The 24,420-nt window shown below is 39.2% G+C and overlaps 1 protein-coding gene across 1 annotated transcript in view; it reads right to left on the bottom strand.

Moving 5' to 3' along the window:
* LOC114800370 (E3 ubiquitin-protein ligase RNF123-like) overlaps positions 1 to 24,420 on the bottom strand; it is a 98,599-nt gene that overhangs the window by 62,154 nt on the left and 12,025 nt on the right. The window contains 15 exon segments of the mRNA XM_028997650.1: positions 1,145 to 1,220; positions 2,671 to 2,859; positions 3,055 to 3,194; positions 13,174 to 13,258; positions 13,826 to 13,913; positions 14,075 to 14,162; positions 15,590 to 15,609; positions 15,611 to 15,662; positions 17,119 to 17,296; positions 19,788 to 19,861; positions 19,864 to 19,894; positions 20,523 to 20,606; positions 22,331 to 22,476; positions 22,655 to 22,850; positions 23,158 to 23,264. Coding sequence (XP_028853483.1) covers positions 1,145 to 1,220; positions 2,671 to 2,859; positions 3,055 to 3,194; positions 13,174 to 13,258; positions 13,826 to 13,913; positions 14,075 to 14,162; positions 15,590 to 15,609; positions 15,611 to 15,662; positions 17,119 to 17,296; positions 19,788 to 19,861; positions 19,864 to 19,894; positions 20,523 to 20,606; positions 22,331 to 22,476; positions 22,655 to 22,850; positions 23,158 to 23,264 — 1,554 coding nt within the window.

Below are 24,420 nucleotides of genomic sequence, written 5' to 3'. Positions count from 1 at the left end.
TATTTGGCAGACCTACTTCGTTCTTACACTCAATCCCGTTCTCTCAGGTCTTCAGACCAGAGACTATTGTCTGTTCCTAGGTCACATTACAAGCACAGAGGTTGACAGGGCATTTGCAATGGCCACCCCACGTCTATGGAATGACCTACCAATCAGTGTTTAAATCTTGTTTAAATCCCAGTGTGATGTGGTTCTTATAAGGTGTTCTTATGCAGTATTTTATGTGGTTTCTTAGGCAGTCCTTTCTTAACTCTTTTAATATGTTGTCTTAAATATTCTATTCAACCCCTTGTTTAATTCAAATTGCTGCATGGATCTCGTATTTTATATTTGCAAGCCATGACGATTGGTGGAGATGTTTTAGGGGAGAGGTGGGAAATTCCCTGGGCCGAAAAAGCATGAGGAATGAGGCGGTAACCTTTTATGATCCAAAAAGTCACTTAATGGAGTTATTAATTTTCCTACAAATAACAGACTACTTAGAAAACATGAGTTGGAGGTGGTTCACTAGCATTTACAAGCAAATAATGAAGAAGATGAGATATGATAGGAGACTTAGATCAATCATTTGCAGTTTACTTGTTATATTTGTTTACTACTGATAATTGTTCAAAAAAATTACATATCTAGCTTAACTTGGTCAAACTTAACTATCTGGAGCAGACAGCACAGCTCCACTATGAATCAGTCATGCTGCTGTTTCTCCATGATTCCTGCATTCTTCTTTGGCCAGAACCATTTTCATGAGTTTTGCAAGAATGACTTTGAATGACGGAGTTAAATTGCTGTGGGAGGGGTGGATATTGCAGTCATATATTCTTTCAACATCTAGCTTAATCGTGCATTCTTGTCCATTGTTGCCTACCCAACCATTTATCTTAAGACCAGTGGAAACTCCTGACTGCTATACAATCTTTGCCCAAAGGCAGAGAAGTAAGTGGCATCCCAGGTTACAGCAACAACTGACTGTTCAGCTGACCAGAGGGAAACAGTTGAAAATAGCAAAATGTCCCTCAGATGTGATTTCCCTGAATTAGATTGATCTGAAGGCCCCTGGCAGCCTGAATGCACTTTTCATGGAATTAAGATGATGCGATTGAAAGAAAAGTAGAATAGTGAGGAAAAACAACCAGACAAACATTACCTGGGAGACGCAGGTTGACAACTCTGTCAAAGAGGTTCCTCTCAGCGGTGACACGATTCAGCACCTGGTTCAGAAGCTGCAGGGAACAAAATGAAAGTCATGCATAGGAACAGTCATGGTCATTCTGAATCAATCCCAATATCATAATCTTCATCCCTCATCATATTTTGTACTCACAACATAAAACTCACAACAAAAATTTAGTTGACCTGCTTCCTCTGATGCTTATTTCTGTATCCCTGTTTAATAATAATTCATCGTTTCTGTTCAGGATTTGGCCTGTTTTTGAGTTAAAATAAGCATAAATGCTTTAAAATACAGTTCAAAATATGGTTCAAAATTGCATTCGGGACAGCGTGTTTCCCAAAATCAAAAAAAAAATAGAAAGACTATTTGTGTATAGGAGGAATCTTTAAAGGATTCTGTTGCACTTTCACATTAGTGGTGCAAACTGAAATCCCAGACTGGTGTGACTGGGCAGAAATACTGTTTCATCTCCACAGCCACAGAATCCCAGGAGCACAAGCTGATGGGTTTGCTGGGGAGCAATAATCATGTCTTAAATTATATTCTACTTGTATTTTACCTTCTTCTGCTTCTCAGACTCCTATCATTCTCTTGACCACAACAAACCTAGGATATATGTTTTGGGTGTTGTAGATAATAATAAAAGGATTAAGGAGAAACGCGGCTGTGCAGGTGCTAGAATATGAAAGCTACTATAGATACTATAGACCTGCTCTATTTTTAAACGCTGTAGTTAGAAACGTAGAAAAACAGTTCCTTTAAGACTGTGAAAGAAACACGTACTTCATTATACATTCATGAGTCAATCAGATTTCAGTGACCTTTCCATAACTTTATTTATTTTGTATTCCAAACTGTGAGGTTTTTAATGATCCATGTATAAATGACTATTATAGCTGGAAATGGCTGCTAATGATCTCTTAACCAATTCAAGATTCAAGATGCCGCCGGTGAGGTCTGCTGTGTGAACCGACTTCTTGATCCCGGTATCTACCGTGCCATTTAAGTAAGGCCACTGCAACATTGAGATAGGTGGAACATGTCAAAGTAACATCCCCTTAAACACAGGAGCCAAAATTTTCCTTCCCCACAGTGAATCCTGACACCAAGTCTTCCCTCAATTCAATATCCATGCAGTGTAAAAGAAAAACATGCTTCATCAGACCAGGCCCCTTTCTTCCATTCCTGCATGGTGAACATGAATCGGTGTGAGCTAACCAAACTTCAGTGCGCTGTTCATAACCAATATCAGCAGTAATTTGAGGTACATTAGCTGATTTACTGGATCACACAACATGGGCCAGCCTTCTCTCCACATGTACATCCATTTTGTCTGCCATTGACCTGCCAGTTCAGTGGTAACTTTTTATAGGTCCTGGCAACTGCAGAATAGGAGCCTCAGTTTTGAAGATGCTATGGTCGAGGAAATATTTTGTACTAAACAAGCATGTGTGCATAAGGTTTGACTACAATTTAAGTTTGCATATTCACTAGCTCACCTGAGCCAATCTGCGAAGGAGCAGTTCCGCGGAAGGGCGAGACCAGTCAAGAAAGATCTCTGACACCAGGGTAACGGTCATCTCCAGCACACGCAACAGGCTGACAGACAAGTCAAAGCAGGTGGCGCACACCTTCAACTGTCGCGTGTCCACAAAATTCCGCTCTGGGCGCTCTGCCGCTTGTTGAATCTACAGAAGAAATTGTGTGTGGATCAGTCTGTGTCTATGTATTGATCGTGACTTATGCAAAACTGTACAATTTTTTATTTAATACATTTTGTTTTCTGATATCAAAGTTAACAGTACTTCAGTGTACCATTTATACAATTCAAGGAGAGAAAAGACTGAATGCATGAACACTTCTGCATATCCACACTCACTCACCTCCTGGATCATGCCAATGAACTCAGAGAAAGCCCAGTTCAGCTGGTTCAGGACACTGTTCAGGAAGCTGGCACCCATTTCTTTATCCTGCCTCAGAAGCTCTGCCATGTGCCTCTGCAGCAGGTGTGATGGGCATGGCTCTGCAACCATAAATTAAAATCACTCTAATTTAGAACACAAATTTAATATACAAAACGTTGTCTGTGGGTGAAGTTTCCGCAACAATCAATCATCATGGCAATTACTCATGGTGCAACACACTTTTCTTAAGATGTAAGTACAAAAAAACCTCTACCAAGCTCAGTTATTTATGTGCCAGTCAGAGAGACAATGATTTTTGGTCACAGTTAATCAACATCAATAACTTCAATGGCAATAATGCCCTGTCAAGCTTTTACTATGAAGCAAAGAAGCTAGTGTTTGTCTATAGAGGTCACAGAGAGATAAACTCAGTTATTGCTTTCTATTATCAAGACTTAATTGGACCCACCACTGTTCCGATCTAATAAACATTAAAAATAGCCTATTACATTAACAAAGAAACACACTTTCCTGTGTTTGTGCCTGAGATGTGCACTAAATGATGACATATATATCACACATTATTGAGAATTGGGACAAAAACATATCATACTCATAAAACATTAAATAAATACATAAATACAAACCATTAAACAATGACATTATGCACAGACCCTTGCACAGAACAGATTTGTTTTGAGGTGAGAGAATTGAAGAAATAAAGTATATTATTTGCTAAGATATTGCTGTGTCTGGATCCGGTCCGGGAAGGGATACAGGTCCTGGGTTTGGACTGGAGTTTCATGTACATCCTGTGTTCCCTTGATTCTAGATCGTTCACACCTGTGTATGCATGTTTAAAGCTGCCTGTTCTCTGTTGGGTTGTTGTTTGGTGATGTTTTACCCTTCTGTCTAGTGTTTTGTATTAAATCCCCAGTCTTGTGATGTTGAGCATATACATCCTTCTTTCCTCGCCATGTCCTGCAACCGTGACATGCTCACTACTGTATTGTTTCCATTGTTTCCTCATCATGTGAGACATTACTTCTGAAGGCTCCCTTATTCCATGTTGGCTATGGTTGCCTCCTGGACACCATTAGTCCAGGTCACTGATCCATGCCCAAAAACGTGGCATGCATATGAAATTATGGTGGCAGATGCCCAGCTACTGATCTAACCTTGTGGACAGGGAACAGACCTAATGTCTTAAAAGAACACAAGGAAACAAGTTTCCTTGTATCACTGGGTCTTGTTCCAGATGCCATACATATATTCAGCTTTGCCTCCATGCTTTCCAAGTACCATGACACTACAGATATAAAACACTATATTTTAACACAGATGTAGAAAAAAATAAACAAATTATGAATGCTTACTAAATGTATCAATTAACAAAATGCAATGAATAAAATCAATATGTGGTGCTCAATATGTGAGCTGTTGTCACTTCCAAGGACTTACCTAAACTCAAAAAAATGTTTTTTTTATGTAGTTTGTGTAGTTTGTCAAACTCTGTCAGTAGTGAGTGAGTCACTGTAGCCAGTGTAAATGTGTAACCAAAATGACGGAGAAAATAGTAGACCTAGAAGAGTGCATCCAAAACCTACATTTAATTAGGGAATCAGAAGTTTTCCTAGAATCATTTCTATACTACATTTCGTTGCCCTGTACTTGTACATGTGTAATGACAATAAAGTTGAATCTAATCTAATCTATACCCGGATACATATCAGTATAGTCAGCCGGTAACTGTCTCTATACCTGTGCTGGTGTTGTACCGAATTCTGTGACCCGTCGAATTCCGTGACCCTAGATGGCGCTGTGCCGCGAAAGACAGTTAAGAATGTAAAATAGAAAACAGAAAACAAGGGGATAGACAAAGAAAACGCTTAAGAAGCGAGCGTGTGTGATCTCTGTATCTCTCTGTATCACTCCTTCCCAATGGGTCTTCCTTTATTTTTCTCTCTCCTATAGTTTTTTTGTGTGGAGTTTTTCCTTGCGTGCAGAAGGGTCGTGTGAGGGTGTCAACTGTAGGGCCTGTCAAAGCCCACTGAGACATACTGTATGTGATTATGGGCTATATAAGAAATAAATGTTGTTGTTGCTGTCCTTTGCCTTCTAAGCAGCATCAATTCTTCTTGGTACGTGTGCACACAGTCCTTGTTTCAAACATCTTAAAGAGCTAACAACAGAATCATATTCCTGCCTGTTGGCATTGCAGTGATCAATAAATGACTGCCAATATTTCTCAGCACTGAAGACACAGTTAATCCTGACCAAATCACCATTTGTAGAAATGCAGCCCCAAACTTGCAAGGAACCTCCACCATGCTTCACTGTTGTTCTCGGCAACAAAAATGTTTGTCCATAGTTTGACCTTGTTTTGAAGGTATTTTTGAGTTGCAACTCTTGCATGAAGACCAGTTCTGGTCAGACTTCATTGGACAGTAGATGGGTGTACCTGGTCCCCACTGGTTTCTGATGGCACTCCTGGACATTACCAGATTTCAAATGGAAATAATCTGCAGCATTATATTTTTTGGTTGACCACTGGACCTATTTCTTTGTGATTCTTCAGCCCAGGCCCAGGCTTTTTGAAAGGAAAGATCCTGCTGATACAGTATTACCTTGTGTTTTGTTGCTGTTTTCAGCCTGCATCATGAAAAAATTGTTAATTAAAGGTTGAATAGAAAACAGTGTTTTATCTTACATGTGAAATTGATGATCAATGATCTCTAAAATCTATACTGTACATGCTTGTTTTTGTTACTGTATTTTTCTTCATTGTTACAAATGTGTTGTAAAGATGGATAGAAGTGTGCAGCGTGACAAACATTTTAAATGGCTAAGGGATGTCAGGCGAAGTGACATTGTCCTGATTGCCACAGCTGAGAGTCAGTCATTAGCCACAATGTTTGCTGTTAGTCTTTTGGGCCTCTAACTCAGGCATTGTTCTTTTCTAATTTAATGGCCTTGTTTGTTCCATACAGGGAGTTTACAAAGCCCAATGGCATGCTACCATACCAAAGAACAAAAAAGGATTTGTGCTAATTAGATGAAGGTGACATTGTTTCCCATTGACTAGACTAGCTGAAAGCCAGCTGTGAAAAGAATGGCGGGAAAGGGGGATGCAGAGAGGAGAGTGAGGAAAAAAGAAAAAAAAATGGAAAAAGAAAGAAACAAAGAATGTGGTAAAAAGGAGAAATTATATTCATAGTATTTTAAAATCAAGAGGATGATTTTTCAACATGAGACAGCATGTCACTAATCAGCTCATAAAATGATGGAGAAATCTGAGATGTTCCCGTATGATTCGCTGCTTGTAAATTTGTTTGGCCAAAGGTAAAAGTATTTATGTTTAAAATGTGTTGTCTTTTAGATAAGCTAAGAAAACTTCATCTACATGAATGTAGCTAAGGAGACTTTATGGCGGATTCTCATAAATATGCTTCTGCAATTGAGAGAATCCTTGCATCATCCGTCACTGTCTATTTTGGAACACCAACTTTGTGCTCATGAAGCACATCTTTTCCACCTAAACATAACATAAACTAGTGGCTGATATCTTCACTTCATTGAGACTCTATGGATCAAACAAATGAAAATAACCTAACAAAGAAGGTGGAAAAGGGGCTTCAAGCTTCTCAGATATGCTGACGCCAGTAACAGTAACAGTCTGGTGAACTGTATTGCTAAAAGCTGCACTCTGCACTAAAATGTTAGACTAATTGCCTGTCTGTGAATATGCTGCATTATGTAAATTCTCTGTTATACCTGTATGACAATGTGAATAACTGGATTACACTGAATGTCTAACTGTATCTCTGGGCCAAATACAGCAAATTAAGAACATTCCGTGAGCTTGGTGAATAAACATTCTGATGAAATTCAGATTCTGATGAGAAGAAAGAGCAGGAAAAATGGCAGACCCTCAATGGCAACCCAATTGAATGGACATTTGAAGATTCTCAGTCATCCAGGTGAAATTGTGCAACTGGACTTCTTTCTTTAAGGTAGATATGTTTCATTATGCATCCACAGAATTTTGTTCTGAAGAAAGAAGTCCAGTTGCCATGACTTAACTTTCAGACACAACTAAATTGGGTCATGAGTACTAAGTAATAAAAAGGGGTCTATTTAAGTTTATTGCGCACAGAATAAAAAGGTTTACATATTATGGCAGTCTCAAAAGGTTATTTCAATGGCAACTAGACTTGTTTTGAATGCTTCACCCTTCTATTCCGGAGGGCTTTCTCAAGTCTGACTGACTGGTAGGAGTAGCAGGTTTATAAACCCTGAAGGTGGTAATTGGTGAACACCTGTGGGTTGTACTTGTCCCTGGCTTTCATGTATGTTAATGAGACAACCTGAGACCACCTGAGTGTAAACGTGACCAAAATGGTGGTGACCATTGGATCCAACTTTTTGAAGTCAGCCATTGTTTCGTTTTTTCAATTAAATCAATGGATGGCCTTTCAACATTCAACAAGACAGCATTAAAAATATCTCGCATTTCACATTTTAAAAAGTGCCTGGATAAATGACCAATTAATCGCTCACAACATCCTTGGGAACAGTGGCTTTATTGAACTGGAATAAATCCATCCATACATAAGACCAAGAATAAATAGTTTTAAATAATATTTGAAGTCATAGTTTTTTTATCAAACTATTTTCAGCATTTACAGTTATGTGAACAGGTTTAGGAATGCTCTTAATTTTTTTTGGATAAGTTGCTAGCTCAGCATTGGCTGACTTACTTTTATTATATTTCATGCCATATGAAAACTAGTATTTCAGCAGTCACATTATGTTTATTTGCAACAGAATGCCACTGTGATTTATAAATTTACCTGGTTCCTTTTTACTAATGGATCACATGTAATCCAATGCTGTGATCACATGTGACAATCACTTTACTTCACTTCACACTTCACTTCACTTTTGCAAATATGACAGCCTCTAGACACATGAGTGTCTTCAGGATGGAGGAATTTTGACCAATCTTCCTTACAAAATGTCTCCAGTTCAGTTAAATTTGATGATTCAGGGGACAGTGATGGTTATTCCACAATGTTTTACCTCTCCCTCTAAATGAATACATTTCTAGGTCATTTTCTTTTTGGAATATCCAACCCCTGTGTAACTTGCATGACTGCACTTTTGTTGTGACCAAATAACTAAATTATTATCTCATCAGCCCAAAGTCTAAATGAGCTTATGCATACAACAAGTGGCTTCTTTCTCATCACCCTGCAATACAGATGCTCTTTGTGCAAATTGTAGAACAGTGTACAGATACACCATCTACAGCAATATGTTATTGCAGGACTTTGAAGGTAATCTGTAACCATTCTTACAATTCTCTGGATATAAAACTCATATTTTTGCTTGGCCTGCCAGATCTGGTCTTAACAGCAACTTCCATTTCCTTTGTACATTCCTTACAATTGAAAAGCATCATACACAACAATCAATTCCTCTATCATCGTACAAGTGGCCAAGACCATCTTCGGCCATACACATGTAGCACAAACTGGGCGACAAACTCATCCAGTGCATAACAGAACAAAGCACAGCTCATTTAATGATCGACACCTGCTGGCTATATTAATTAAGCTCTTCCTCCTGTGCTTCTTTAAGCTACCGCATACCCCAATGTTCTTATCAATCACAAAAAGTTTGGAGCAGATTGGTTGATGTTTTAAGGTATTTCCTGTGTCCACTAGGTGCCACTGTGAATATTCTGGAATCTTATTTCATTATAACGTTCAGGCCATGACACTCATCAATTGTATAAAGTTTTGCAAATCGGTTGATGTTGTATGGTATTTCCTGTTTCCTTTATGTTCATTACACTAGGTGGCGCTACGAAGATTCAGGAAACTTCTTTAATTATAATAAATAAAATGAGCCACTGTATGACACTAGCGCCTCAACTATTCCGGAAACTTCATTCATTATATTTGTCAGGCCAGGACTCTGATCTGCGACTGAATGGAGTTTCATTGTATGCGAATGACAGCAGCTTCCTCTTCTATGTCAAATCATCAAAATGAGCCACTGTATGACACTAGCGCTGCGACTATTCCAGAAACTTCATTCATTATATTTGTCAGGCCAGGACTCTGATCTGCAACTGAATGGAGTTTCATTGTATGCGAATGACAGCAACTTCCTCTTCCAGGTCAAATCATCAAAATTCTATGCGATGGTGTGGGTGACCAGCTGAAGATCCATGGACTGTGATGGTTGTGTGAAAAACACACGGCTGGTTTTAGGAAGAAAACATTGATTTAATTTTTCCTCAATGTGCAAACAAAAGAAAATAAACACTTAAACAAAGGAGCAAAAATAACCAAAAGGGCCAAAATTAATCACAAACAATTACTGTAAAAAATTATGTTCATTACACAAGGTTGTCAGTGCTCACAGTCATTAGATGGATGCAAATACAGTCGAGCTGGAGCTGGGGAGCAGAAAACATGTGTATGTATGGTTATTTGGGTGGCGGTAGTAGCCTAGTGGGTAACACACTCGCCTATGAACCAGAAGACCCGGGTTCAAATCCCACTTACTACCATTGTGTCCCTGAGCAAGACACTTAACCCTGAGTTGCTCCAGGGGGGACTGTCCCTGTAACTACTGATTGTAAGTCGCCATGGATAAGGGCGTCTGCCAAATGCCTTAAATGTAAATGTAAATGTAAATTTGGTAAGCCAGCGTTGATTCACCTTCTAACAGATGGCATGGGTGAGCTGTACAATGAAAGCTCAAAAACATAATCTTCTAGGTCTTAAGGCTCTCCAGATCAAATTATATCAAATCACCTCAAGTGGAAACAATTTATCCAAATATGAAATAAGTCATGCCCTGTTACAAGTAGGTGGTATTCCAAGAAACTTTGCACAAATGACAGTGAATGTGCGAATGACAGCAGCTTCCTATTACATGGTGACAACGCAATGTCACGAAAAATCCTTCACAATTTAAGATTACCAATTTAATGAAGGGTGAGACAAAGAACAGTTCAGAAGATCTTTCATGAAAACAAAATCAAAGAGTCAGAGTACCCAGCCCGGAGGGTTACCTGGGTCCCACCCTAGAGCGACAGCCTTGTGGCCCAGCCCGAACCGGATACATGGGCTCAAGGAAACTGGCTATAAGGACATGGAACGTCACCTCTATGGTGGGGCAAACCATCTGATGCCCCAGGAATGGAAGGCAGCAACTCACTCATACTGTTTAGAGTGGGGATGGAAGGAATACTTTAAGGGGGTCCTCAATCCCTGTGACGCACATTACAAGGAGGAACCAGAGCTGGGATACCTGGGTATGGACTGTCCAATCTCTGAGGCAGAAGATGCTGAGGTAGTCAAACAGCTACACAGCAGTGGAGCCCCGGGGGGGGTGATATCAGTCCTAGGAATCGCATGGCTATTGATTTTGTAGGGTTGTCATAGTTGACACAGTGGCGTTTTTAAGAAGGGGTTTAAGAAGGGTGTGTTCCAACTATAGGGGTATCACACTCCTCAGCCTCCTGGAAAGGAGGGTTCGGTTGATAGTTGAATCTCAGATTGAGAAGGAGCAATATGGTTTTCCTCCTGGCCGTGGAAATGTGGACCAGCTCTTTACCCTTTGCTAGGGTGATGGAGCAGTTCGCCCAACCAATCCACATGTGTTTTGTGGATTTGGAGAAGGCTTATGACCATGTCCCCAGGGACACTCTGTGGGGGGTGATCCAGGAGTATGGGGTGGATGGCCTTTTTATTAAGGGCCATTCAGTCCCTGTACCAGAGGAGCATGAGCTTGGTATGCATAGCCAGCAGAAAGTCAGAGAGGGTTGGACTCCGCCAGGGCTGCCCTTTGTCACCGGTTCAGTTCATAACCTTTATGGGCAGAATTTCTATGGTGTGGAGGGTGTCGAGTTTGGTGGCAGGACAATCTCGGATTTTGCGGATGATGTGGTCCTTCTAGCTTCATCAGACTCTGACCTTCAGCTTTTGCTGGGTAGGTTCGCAGCCGAGTGTCAAGCGGATGGGATGAGGATCAACACCTCAATCAAATGAGACCACGGTTCTCGACCGGAAAAGGGTGGCTTGCCGCAGATTGGGGCAGCGTTTGCAGTGATGCGAAGCTGAACCGATCTGTCGTGGTGAAGAGGGAGCTGAGCCAGAAAGCAAGGTTCCCAATCCTCATCTATGGTCATGAGTTTTGGGTAACGACTGAAAGTACGAGATCAGAAATGAGTTTCCTCCGTAGCATGGCCGGTCTCAGCCTTAGATATAGGGTACTTACTCTGGAAACTACCAATGGATAAATGCCCATGCAAATGAAAAAAATGAAATAAATATACCTTTGTTTATCTTTACTCAAAGACCAACTTATTCATTTCTATTCTAGTCAGAAGTCATGTTCACTGTGACCTCATACATGTTTGGCTCTTATTTGCTTAATTAATCAAGGTACATCGTTCGTCAGCCCTAGGTTATACTAGGCATATTTGTTTAAATTGTCCTCAAACCATTCCAGCAAAGGGACAGTGATTGATGAGAGGCTGCACAGCCTGCCGATAGGGAGCCTGAAGTACCGACTCTGTGTCAAGCACCAGAGAACATCTTCACAGAAGGTGCATTCACAATCAAGATTTCAATCAAGATTTCTACAAAAACAAACACACACATTCATGATCCCCTATCATGACAATTTCACTTTGTGAGATTATTTAACATTAATACGAGTTCCCCTAGCCTGTCTATGGTCCTGCAGTGACTAGAAAAGATGTAAAGAGTGCTTTGGTCATTCTGTTTCCCATTCAGAGAGTGGCAGCTCAGATGGCTGGACCCTTATGTCCTCCAGTCATGCTTTTTCAGGCCAGAGAATTTCCTTCCCCTCGTCTAAAACATTATCTCCACCGACTGTCATGGCTTCCGAACATGCAAAGCATTGCAGTTGCTCAGTGATTGGATGTAATAATGAGCACAAATGTATTTTCTTAGTTCAGTCACGTAAGACTCTGAAGAACCAGTAGGTTAATTTTATTTTTCTGCAAAAACGTTGACACAATGTTATGTCTGCACTAATTATAGTGGTTGGTGAGTAGTGTTGATGACATAATTTCCGTGAATGCCCCCTCAAAAATCTATAGGCTGCTCTCCTTCTTGTCCTGCCTCTCTCCTCCTCACTAGCATTTAAAACTACAGAAACCACAATGGCGTGTCCTGGGGAAATCTCATTTTGAGACTGTCTAAAAGTAGCTGTAATTCTGCACAAAGACTGAATTTCGGAAAGAGACTTCAGATACAATGCAATACATTGTCTAATCCTACTGTGAAAAAAACAGTGGTACAATATGTTGCTATTAGGTGCTATTAGGTGGACCAGTAACATCATTATGGACACATAATCTAGACCATGACACTGGACTACATTCTGGACTTCTCCAACCCTACAACTGTAGGACTTATTATTATTTCATCCCCAACCCTGCACTAACACCAGGCTCACTCTACCCTGGAAGGGGGTCCCTCTCTGTATCACTCCTTCCCAAGGTTTCTTCCTTTCTTTTTTTTTTCTCTCTTCTAGAGTATTTTTTTGTGTGGAGTTTTTCCTTGTGTGCAGAAGGGTCAAGTGTGGGGGGTGTCAACTCTAGGGCCTGTCAAAGCCCATTGAGACATACTGTATGTGATTTTGGGCTATATAAGAAATAAATGTTGTTGTTATTACAGTTGCACACATTACTTTAGTCACTACAATAAATACCAACAGAATAGTTTGTGATGCACAAGATCAATGTATTTAAGGGCCCAACCAGATCATTTTGTTTTTTTCTATTTTAATCTTATTTTAAGTAATCTAACATGATGGTCAGGCTTGTGTCCTAAAAACAACAAATAAGATCTCATTGCATCATGATCACCCTGTCCCGGACAGCCCCATGGAAGCACATGCCCCCAGTCTTATTATAGAAACTAATACTAATACTAATACTAATATGTTTTGACAGAACCCTCAGCACAAGAGAAAGACAAAAATTAAAGGAGATGAGAAAGAAATACAATTTTGTATAAATGTGTATTGGGGTAAAAGAGTGCTTACTTTGTAAACTGGGCAGATTGGCATCTTCAGGTTTGGTTTTAAGCAGGTGTGGCAGACGGGTGTATCTGTAGCCAAAACCACATCCCTAAAACACACAAAAACAGGCAATTTCTTGCTAAAACAAATTAATCATACAAATGAGGGTTAGCTTAATAATCAAAGACAATCTAAGACTCAAATGTTCTGACTCTCAAAGATTTCAGTCTGTGACAGTCCTGCTAACAAACAGCCAAACTCACGACTGGATGCGATGAAAGTAATTCTAATTTCATTTTTTACAATATAGTCTGTCTGTGGAGTAGTACAAGGAGTTAAAGTTTACAATTTACAACCCTGTTTACAATTACTGAAAGGCATAATCAATATCAGGTCACAGCACACACAATGGCATAGAATAATTTGCTGAAAAACTTACTTAACCAAAAAACTAAAAATTAATACCAAAAAAGTGGAATCCCTGCAAAAAACCAATTTTAGTCCAAATGTGTACCTGAATGAAACGCTGTTGACAAACGAGTATGGCGGGTAACAAAAAAAGTTATAAATCAGTGAGCTGCTCCAGGAGGACTGTCCCTGTAACTACTGATTGTAAGTCACTCTCGATAAGGGCGTTTGACAAATGCAGTACATATGAAATGTAAATGTAACTCACCCTCCAGAGACGCACTAGGATCCAATTAGTTTGAGCCCATGGCCTCTGCTCATATGGAGCCAACAGGTTTTTCATCATAGCAACACGCCTAGAGAAAAAAATTCAGGCAAGAGAAACAATAAAACGTAATTTTCTACTTAATCCTAGACAAGACTAGACTGTAGTTCTCAATGAAGTGCCAGAAACATGTTCTTGGTTAAGGTGATCAATGTTGAATAAGGGATGTGAACTTAGAATGTAACAACATACTGATCTTCAGAGATGCGTTCCACTGCCCTGAGGGATTGTGGATAGCACACGTAACTAGCCAAGGCCTGCATGAGAGAGTCTTTCATATCTGTGTAGAGGAAAAAAAAACATCAGACTGAAAGCAAATCAAAATGACATTGTTAAACACATTGGTAAATCACAGTATAAATGTTAGGTGCTAAGTATGCAATAGAGTGGGCCTGTTAATTTTATTATGTGTTATGCAAGCGCGCAGGACTCTCAATTTCATGCAACATCTCAAGATAGCAGGAGTCATTCTTGGATTCTCATGAATATTAATAAGTGTTTGAATTATAATTAAGAGTGCCTGTCCATATTTGCATGAATTCAGAACTCACAACTCTTTCCTGCTTAAAAATCTCTAATTAACGCAATGTGTTACAACAGCAACACAGTTTGAACAATTCTATTGGGAAAACATTCACAGTAATTCACAGTAAAGAAATCTCTGTACAACAGATAATGACAGACATCATCCCTCTACTTTATTCAAAAACATATTTATTCTCTTAGGAAGAAAAGGCTGCTTCAGAAAGTAAATGGCTCACTCACATCATTCAATTCACAGACAATCTCACACAATCAACTTTTCTAGCTCTTCTAATTTCCACCATGTACAGAAGTGCCACTGGCAATCATTAAGTGAACAGAATTATCTTAAAATAGCTTAAAATGACTATTAGTTTTCCATCATCTGTGCCAATGCAGAGAGAAACATGCATTTGAAGGTACACAGCTCACAATTTAATATATCCTCCTGCCAGAAAGTTAAAAGGTGGCAAACCTGCATTTAATGTCATAATTTTTTACATTGACAAAGTATTTCCAACTGCAATTTGATTGTAATACAATGTTCTGATAATGGTAAATAGAACACTTTCAAAAGAATCGAATATGTCTGGGCCAAATACAGTGAGAGGAAAGGAGAATTTTCCCCTCAAGCTATAATGTGCTGTTAGCCATTTATCAAGGCAGAGTTACATGATAATATACTCTTTAATCCCATTGAATTCAATTAATCTCACACCCTTCTATCCAATTTTCTAATTTTCTGATGTTGTATGTTATGGCATATGAAGTATGCTATTCTTTTCAGTCAGTTCAGATCACAGTGTGGTAATACTTCTACCACTGTAATTTGTATAATCAGTCAAATTTAATCCAATATAGGTCTTGTCTGTTTAACCTCATAATTATTATTAATGCTAGTAATTTTTCATGGACATACACCTCCACCTGTTTATATGCTTGGAATTGTATTTTGTCTGGAAAGGTTTTGCTGTTTAGTTGAGATTTTGCGCCTTTATGTGAGGCATGTGCATTTTTAGCGGGTATTTAAATAATTTAAATAGAAGCAACTCTGCACAGAAATAGAGAATGACCCCTCCTCTTCCAGACCACATACACAATTCACTCAAACAGAAATATATCACTGGGCCAGCCATTCAGAGAAAGGCATGGAAGATTTGATGTTATAGCAGTGTGCCAACTCACCCGTCCCTACTATACGTGGTCAGCAAAGGCTTGGCCAGGATAGCAGCAAGCTGGGTTAGTGTGTCCTCATAGCCTGCAAATGAAAACACACATAAATAACATCTGTACAAAAAGACGAGAAGCAGCAAGCAGACACACGCATATGAAATGTTCAGTGAAAGATAACCACCGAGATAACCACCATATAGGGCAGTGTTGGCCTAGCGGTTAAGGAAGCGGCCCCTAAATCAGAAGGTTGCCGGTTCGAATCCTGATCCGCTAAGGTGCCACTGAGGTGCCAGTGAGCAAAGCACCGTCCCCCACACACTGCTCCCCGGGCGCTTGTTATGGCTGCCCACTGCTCAATTGACAATCACTGGACTTCACAGATTTAAACGTCTTTAATTCTGAGAGAGATTTTCAAGATTTTCCTCAGCCTCGCTGAACTATACCCGCTACAGGTGTATATGAGTATTGCAGCCTGCTGAGCAGTATTAAAGGTCAAACTCACATTTTGAATAAGGAGCTTCCTTCAGTGTCTCATTTTATTTTCTGAACTGGTTATTAGATGCTGCTCCAGCCAGTCAGGGAATCTCCTGCCCCCTAAAATGAAGGTGCCCTTACTAGGTAATAGAAACCGATTGGTGGCTATGTAATCAGATGTCAGGGCAGCATGGGCACGTGCAAAATTGCCACCACTCATGATGCCGCCCAACCACTTTTATAAAGATAAAGAATTTGTAAAGATTTTTATTTCACTGTCCTAGGCCACAAGGTCTATGGAAGGTGAAGGACAACACATATGTAAGATAACGTATCTAAACTAGGATGTAACATACAAAAAATATTATTATATATTATTACCTAACATGTACATTAAAGGGTAATATGATTGCTTTTACATTTTTCAGGAGGTGTTATCTGGAATAAGAACTATTAGAAAGTAAAAGAGGCGATTTAAATCTAAGAAATTTAAAGGTCCCTTGACAATTTTTTTTTGCTTTTATACAGGACTTAGTGGTCCCCTAATACTGTAGCCTTATATTATAATAAGGAGGAGAAAGGCAGAACGAGGAAGAGAGTGGCCTATAGTGAGCAGAAATGAAATCATCAACACCATTCACCAATCACAATGTATGGAGTAGATATAACATTGTGTAACCTTTCACCTTACATAAGGGGGCAAATTCCAGACTCTGCCAAAGTAGAGTGGCCAAAGCACTCTTTATACTTATCGCCCTTTCCTAGCCGCTGCAGGACCATAGACAGGAAAACTCATATTAATGTTAAATCATTTTCACAACTTGAGATTTTCTTGATGACACCTTGATGACATTGATGACAAAGAGATTCACTTACACATTTACATGCACATTTTTTGATTGAAAGATCAAATAAAACAAATTCTTCTCCTCAACTAATTTGTGCTTTTGGGTTATTTATTACCATGCACATCACTTAACACAATCACATTAAATGTTTATAGGCCTGAGCCAGCATGTGGGAAAGTGCATCTGGACTACAGTGCCCAAATTGGTTAAAAATGTCACCTGGCAGATCCTCCATGCTGTTGGCAGAGCTGAAGTAGTTCTTGAGAGCACTGTAGCTGTTCATGGCTACGCTGAGGTAGAACTCGGGGGTGAAGGCAAACAGAGACCCAGTGTTGTCCGCATGCTCAATAGTGCGGATGCACACACGAAGAAGCCAGTATATATCAAACATCTTCTCCTGAGAAACAGAGTCACAGACTTTTAGTTGATTTTGGTTCATGCGACTATATCTAAATTATGCTGAAGGCACATCATAGTAAAATGTAACATTCCATTATAGTAATTTCTCCAAAAAACTCAAGAGCACCTCAATTACACCTTCAGCAAAATTAAGCCACTTCATGATGTTTATTTTATCTCGACTTATTAAAAGCCTCAATAAAGATAAGAGGAGTAGTGATGTAGAAGTATGAGGTCCTTCTACCCATGAAAGCATTGTAGAAATGCACTGATCAGCAATTTCAGCACTTTCAATAATATTGAATAATTACTGCATTTGCCCTGAGCTTTCTGTTCAACTTTGTTCACCCACCACCCTGGAGGCATACAATAATTGAGTAATAATTAACTCTATACTTGTCCTTACTGCCTCCACTTTATTTTTTATATATTCTTAGCAATATGTTAATTTAATGCGAAGAACAATCTACTGCAAAACTCACATCAGACTGAGATCTGACCTAAACCTCATTTGTTTATATCTTACCACCATTCTGTATTAGCAAACCTTTATGTCTGCATTAAATCTATTAATACATTGTTACTTGAATAATAAATGAGACGTGTCTATTATGTTGCTTCCTGGAATGCATCCATACCAACCAGTTTGAATCAATCATTCCTCTAGGCCGAGATATCATTACCTTACATCACTACGGCTATGTATAGGCTGTATGTTAAATAATTCATCACTCTTGTAATTTAAAGCTGTGGTTCTGATAGATGGCATGATGTAGATGTTTGGCTTTTCTCCCTGCATGCAGAATACCTAATAGGTCACAATCATATAAAAACCTGTCTGCACAATTTTATATTATAAGATGTTTACAAAGTGATGCTAGAGGCTGCAGTATGTGTGAAGACTGGAGAAACCTGCTGATTTGTTGAAATGCATTATTGTAGTCATAAGACATTTGAATAGTCCCATCCTATTAGTTTGTGGAAGGTCAATTTAGTACCGGGTGAGAGGAGTTGGGAAGAGACCCAATCAGAATACACCTCTTTGTGGGGTAAAGAGGTTACTTTGATTTCACTTTACATGGAATTGCATAAAAAAATTGCATAAAATTTATAGACAGAATTCATAAAACAATGATAAACGATAAAACATGCATGCACTCATAAAACATGAAATGTCATGCCAAAATCTGGGAGAAACAAAAGAGCTGACATATGAGCAGATTTCACATTTAATGTAAAAAAAACTAAATGACCGGTAAAAAACACAACAAACTTGAATTGACATTTACAGGCAAGCCATCTTGAAACACACAAAAAGTGTGCTAATGCCACATTAAGCTTAAACAAAGGACAACCACAAGCAGCATAATATGCAGCATGTTTAAGCACAAATGTTCAAATGGAAATTAAATTGGCAATTGGCAATGCAATACTCAACCAGAGCATAAAATTGTCAGTTCAATATTCAATCTGAGAATGTAATTTGATATTTTTTTGCAATTGGCAATTCAACATGTAAAGTGCTGATGTAATGCACAGTTCAATATATATATAAAAAAAAAACCAATTCATTAAATTGCATTGCATTTTGCCATGGGTCTTCTGCACATTTATTCAAATGGAAATTCGTTTTGCAAATCGTTTTGCAACCACTTGCAGACCACTCATCAAGGGGGGCCTTCACTAACAATGTCACTTCCGCTTATTGAATTACCATTTACAAAATGAATTGCAATTTAAATAAGTGTGCAGAAAACCCATGGCAAAATGCAATAACATTCTGTGAATTGTTATTCTATTTATTATCCAAAATCTTTGAAGCATAACATCAATACTTTGCACCCTGAATTGTGAATTGCAAAATGTAATATCAGATTGCATATTGAATTGACAATTGCATGCTCTGATTAAATATTGCATTGCCAGTTGCCAATTGAATTGCCGTTTGAATAGTTGTGCTTAAATCTTCCATAGCTTGACGCAGTAGATCAGAAAGTATAATGAAACAATGTCTTATCCCAGCTTAAACCTTTTACTTTTACTATTTATTGGCTATATCAGCTCCTTGAGCTTCTGCAGAAAGGGCATTCAGTGTCACAGGTGACATCACTACAGGCCGGCGCAGCAGGGTCATGTTAGCATGGAGTACTTTCCTTCAGATAAATCAAATCAAATACATCAGTTGCATTCTGTGGTTCCAAATTCATCTGTGGGTATTCTGTCAAAGTTTTAACATCAAAATATAAAATAAAATTTAAATGTGAGTGATCATCATTTGTGATTCATTAATATGAAAAGATTGATTGGGGTCATTAATATATTTGCAGGCTACTCTTAGTTTTTCTCACATTAGCACTTGCATTGACCACACACACTCTCACATATTTGTGGCATCACTAAATAGATGTTTATGTATGTGAGTGAGACATTCTCAGTCACACATGTACACACTTAGACTGTGTGTACAGTAAGCTGCATCGCATGTGCACCTTGGAGTAGATGGTGGCATTAATCCAGGCCAGACGGCGGCTCAGGTGGTTCAGCTTCTCAGCAAACACCTTTGGCTCTTTTGTAGTTCCTCCAGGATGTCAACCCGCTGAAGCCACACACAAAATAACAAAAATATATGCAAGAGTAAGGATCTTAGTTACTGAGATCAACTAAACTGAGATGTCATAACAGACCAAGTTTAATGAACAAACTAGATGCTTGAATTATATCATGTGTCAATATGATTTACATTGTGGTCTGGCAATGAGGCTACTGCAACTGCGCTGGAGCTACAAAATAACCATGCAGGCACAAACAAAACAAATTTACATGCGGTATTTACCTCATCATAACTTTAAAGCTTCCTAATATAAAAAGGTTGCCTCATTAATTCTGCCGTGATATTTGCCATTTCATTGAAACTGAAATGCATGCATGTGACATATTGTACAACCTTTTAAGGCTGTTGAAGTTAATATCAACTGCAAGATTTTTTTTACCTTAAATTAGTCATAGTGTGTTACCTGTACTCATAAAACTGATTCCTTCAAACGGTTTGAATACTTTTAATCATATTAAGTCCAATTACCCCAGATAATACAGCCAATTCTTTACTTAAATTTAAACTTGAATCTACTCTGAACAAATTGGTCATATGTAAATAGGGTTAGATCGTATTATAAAAACTATGGATTACCCTGTTTGAGTATTAGATACTGTCTGAGTGTTCTTACTCTGCTTGGGCAGCGGGCAATCTTCTCCTCTGTGTCTTTAAGGGCCACTGCATACTCATGAACATCATCTGATACCACTACCATCTAAAAACACACAAACCCACATATTTCCAATGAGTCCCACATAAACACAAAGCCTAGTGACTATGGACAACAATAATGATGCAGATATATTAATTAAAAAGCATATATTTTAGATTTTAATCATATTAATATTTCTATAGTTATGTATGGACAAACTTTAATTTCCATGCTACACTTTCTATTTAAGTACGGTGAACGACAAAAACAGAATGTTGCTCAATTAATATGATCTCAAACCTCGATAAGATTCGTGCATGCATCAGTCCAACTTAAGATCAAACATTGATGCTGAGGAGCATAATTCAGCACAACCTTTCTGTCCCTGTGCACTGGACTGGAGTAGGTTATTTATGGGCATAAATAATCAGCAGGACAAGGCCAGGTTGTGCAGCAGAAAAACTAATTCAGAAAAAACAAATATGTTACAAGGATAGTGGGTAGAAGCAGCCTGACTAAAAGAAGCTAATCTTTTCATAGCAATTTTATTATAACAGGACAAAAGGTTATGATCAACACATTTTCAACCTGTGTCAGCCTGACTTTAGTTTCATAAGACCATTGTACTTTTTTTTTTTATTAAGGACAGCATGCAGAACTTTTTCTGTAGAACCAATCACAGACATGAATTCCAGACTAGTGCATATTACATATTTATTTAGCTGTATATTTTATCACATTTTAACCAAAATTATTGAATAATTCAGTTTACTACAACAGGTTCACATTTACCTAAAACCCAGGCCAGGATAGAGTGCCTTATTCAAAAGGTGAGACATATTTGCCACTTAAGCAGTTTCTTCACACAGAGCAAGAGCAACATCCCAATGAAAAGCCCACCACAAGCCTTCAGCCCTTTAAATCAGTCACGATGACATAGACTGGGTGCAGTTAATTCCACAGAAGTGGCTGTTCATTTTCAATGTGGACACTTCCATTAAAAGTGCAGCAGAAATCTATTTGTACTTCCATGGAGACACTATGGAGTTCTTTTTTTCTTTCTGAAAGAATGTACATTTACTAAAAATGATTTCAAAATAATTTTTTTGGCCAATGGTCTAGAAATTTGAGGCTTCAGAATTTGAATTTGGTAGGCCTAGCGAGTAAGGGAACAGACCCATAATCAAAAGGTTTCCGGTTTGAATCCCCAACCACAAAGGTGTCACTAAGGTGCCACTGAGCAAAAGCACCATCCCCTCACACTGATCCCTGGCAGCCTGTCATGTCTGCCGACTCCTCACTAAGGTCATTGGTTAAAAGCAGAGAACTCATTTTGTTGTGTGCCCCATGTGCTGTGCTGCAGTGTTTCACAATGATAATCATTTTACTTTCACAGATGTCTGCATCAGTTGAAATCTAATGCATATTAATCAGATGTCACCTACAGGCCGATAAAAATAGCACTCAAGCCTCATATTTCTTTCAGTCTGGTTGAATTAAGCCAATACTATGCATTACATTTTATATTTGTAGCTTCAAATTGATGACACACAGACCAATTTGTAATTGTGTAAAACTTAATTACCCTACAAATGTAGCAGGAATCCATGAGCAAAAGAAAAAAGTCTTACATGGCTTCTTAAAGTTAATAAAGGATGCAAACCAAAGAGTGCGTAGACTTGTCCGAGCATCTTCCTGGTGTCTTCACACTACTTGCCTCTCATGAAGAAGGAAAAAAAAATGGGAAGGAGGAACAGGAGAAGGAGGAAGGGCCGGTGGGTCATTACCTTTCCTAGTTGTTGATGAACACTCAAGTTGTACATCAAGACAATACCATCTAGAATCTCCAGCAAAGACTTCTCTGTAATTGGCTGATCTGGCTCCTCAAGCGGTCGTCCCAGCAACAAACCATCATTACCTGGACTTCCCTCAACTGAATGCAGAGAGAAAACAATGGCCGTTTATCAATCAGTGGAAAACAAGAGAGAGTTAATTGTATAGGTCAAGGGTTTAGTACAACAATAAACTTAATTTCAGTGTAGTTACAGCTAGACTGACACTTTTCTACATGTTTGATGATATAATGAAAATTTAATTCAAGAGACACTAACTGTCCTGTTCTGTTCGCTGCTCCACAGCCAGCATGCGAACTTTGACCTTCTCAGGTGGGGTCAGGGGTCGACGTGGAGTCATGAGACTGACAGCAGCTGTACTAAGGAAGCGGTTGGCACGGCCGAGAGTGGGCGAACTGAGCCAGCTTGGACGGGTCAGGGCGCCACCTGTCGCCGTGGCCGAGCCAAATGGCCTCTGGGGACATAGCAGAGTTACGGACCAAAGGGTTTTAATTAATTAATTTTAGAAAATATACATCCTGTGTCAATCACTACATAGCTTTTTGTCCAGAACACACAATGAAATTAATTATTAATTAAAATATCAACAGCAAGTAAAAACAGATGTAAAGAAAGCCTCCACAGGTCTAATTCCCCTGACTTCCAGTATATTTAAGAATTGAGTGTTAAACTGTCTCATTAGAACAATTTGTGTTTATCAAAGAAATTCTTCGCTATTGGCTCTTTAGCTCTACTAGCTGGACTGGCATCTCAAGTCTCACCAGTGCCTGCGCAGCTCCACTCTCCTCATCCTCATCAAGGTCATCCATGGATGTTGCCTGGAGCTCTGCTGGGTCAATTATGATGTTGGCCTTAAAGGCCAGGTCATCTGAAGGATCAGAAAAGGAGCAGACTGAAGAAATGTTCTGCATTTTAAACCGTAAACAGGTCATTGTATGAGCAAGGTCGACTTCCGGGTCTTCTGGTGCATAGATGCAGCGGCTCAATGCTGCCCACTCCAGGTGCTTAGTTTTATGTGTTTACACATTTGTCTGTGCCGACCCCTCGCGGGCAGCTCTGTGGATGGTTCTCCTCAGCAGCAACCCCAAGAAGAAGTGAAAACAAAGCTGCTTTCTTATAACGGGGTGTCCCCAGAGGTCCTCCATGATTAAGTAAATAAAATTAGAGTGTTTACAGTTTAGGGACCCAAGACTTTAATGCAGATATTCAACATACTCAAACCAGATTTTAAATCCACCATCTGATTTTGCTGGTGTAAATCAATGATTTCCCCTCACCTGGGAGAACTATGATAACACTGGTGTATCCCCAGCATGTTGGTGTGCAGAGTACCACACTGCTATAGTTACAAAGAAAGTTTTTTTTGTTTGTTTAATTAGTGTTTAAAATTTGCACTATAGATAGAATTTAAGAGGTCAGAAGGTCATAGCTGGGAGCAGATCCTTCTCCTATAGAGCTCCGCAGTTGTGGAACAGCTTGCCTGTCAGTGTCCGGGACTCAGACACAGTCTCAGTGTTTAAATCCAATCTCAAAAACCTATCTGTTTTCTCTGGCTTTTTGCTAAAGTCCTAGACCCTCATTTCACTTCATTTTGACACAGTGTCAATTATAAAGTCCAGTTATCACAGAGTCCCCCTGTTAGACACAGACAAAGTTAAATTCACCCTAGTTAGGCTGTCCTAGTTAGGGTAGCGGGCCACTGTAGCACCAATATACCACTATAACCACATATTTCAGTATCGGTCGTACAGTGCAACCGTCTGCCGTTGCTTCTGTTTTTCTCCGAGACACGGAATCAAGCACCCAGACTACTGGCAGACCCCAGTGAAGAGAACAGCAAATAAATCCTGGTTCCTGACAACTGCTTAACAAGGACATACCATGAAACAACCAGAGGGTCACCACAGCCACCACCACCGTTACAACTACAGCTATAGGGATCTTCAAATGGACCAGTAACATCATTATGGACATTACGTAATCTAGACCATGATACTGACTACATCCTGGACTTCTCCAACCCT

The sequence above is a fragment of the Denticeps clupeoides genome, chromosome 12 (genome assembly GCF_900700375.1).
Source record: "Denticeps clupeoides chromosome 12, fDenClu1.1, whole genome shotgun sequence".
In the NCBI taxonomy this organism is placed as follows: domain Eukaryota; kingdom Metazoa; phylum Chordata; class Actinopteri; order Clupeiformes; family Denticipitidae; genus Denticeps; species Denticeps clupeoides.
The sequence above is the reverse complement of the archived record's forward strand: the minus strand, read 5'-3'. Positions and strand labels throughout refer to the sequence as shown.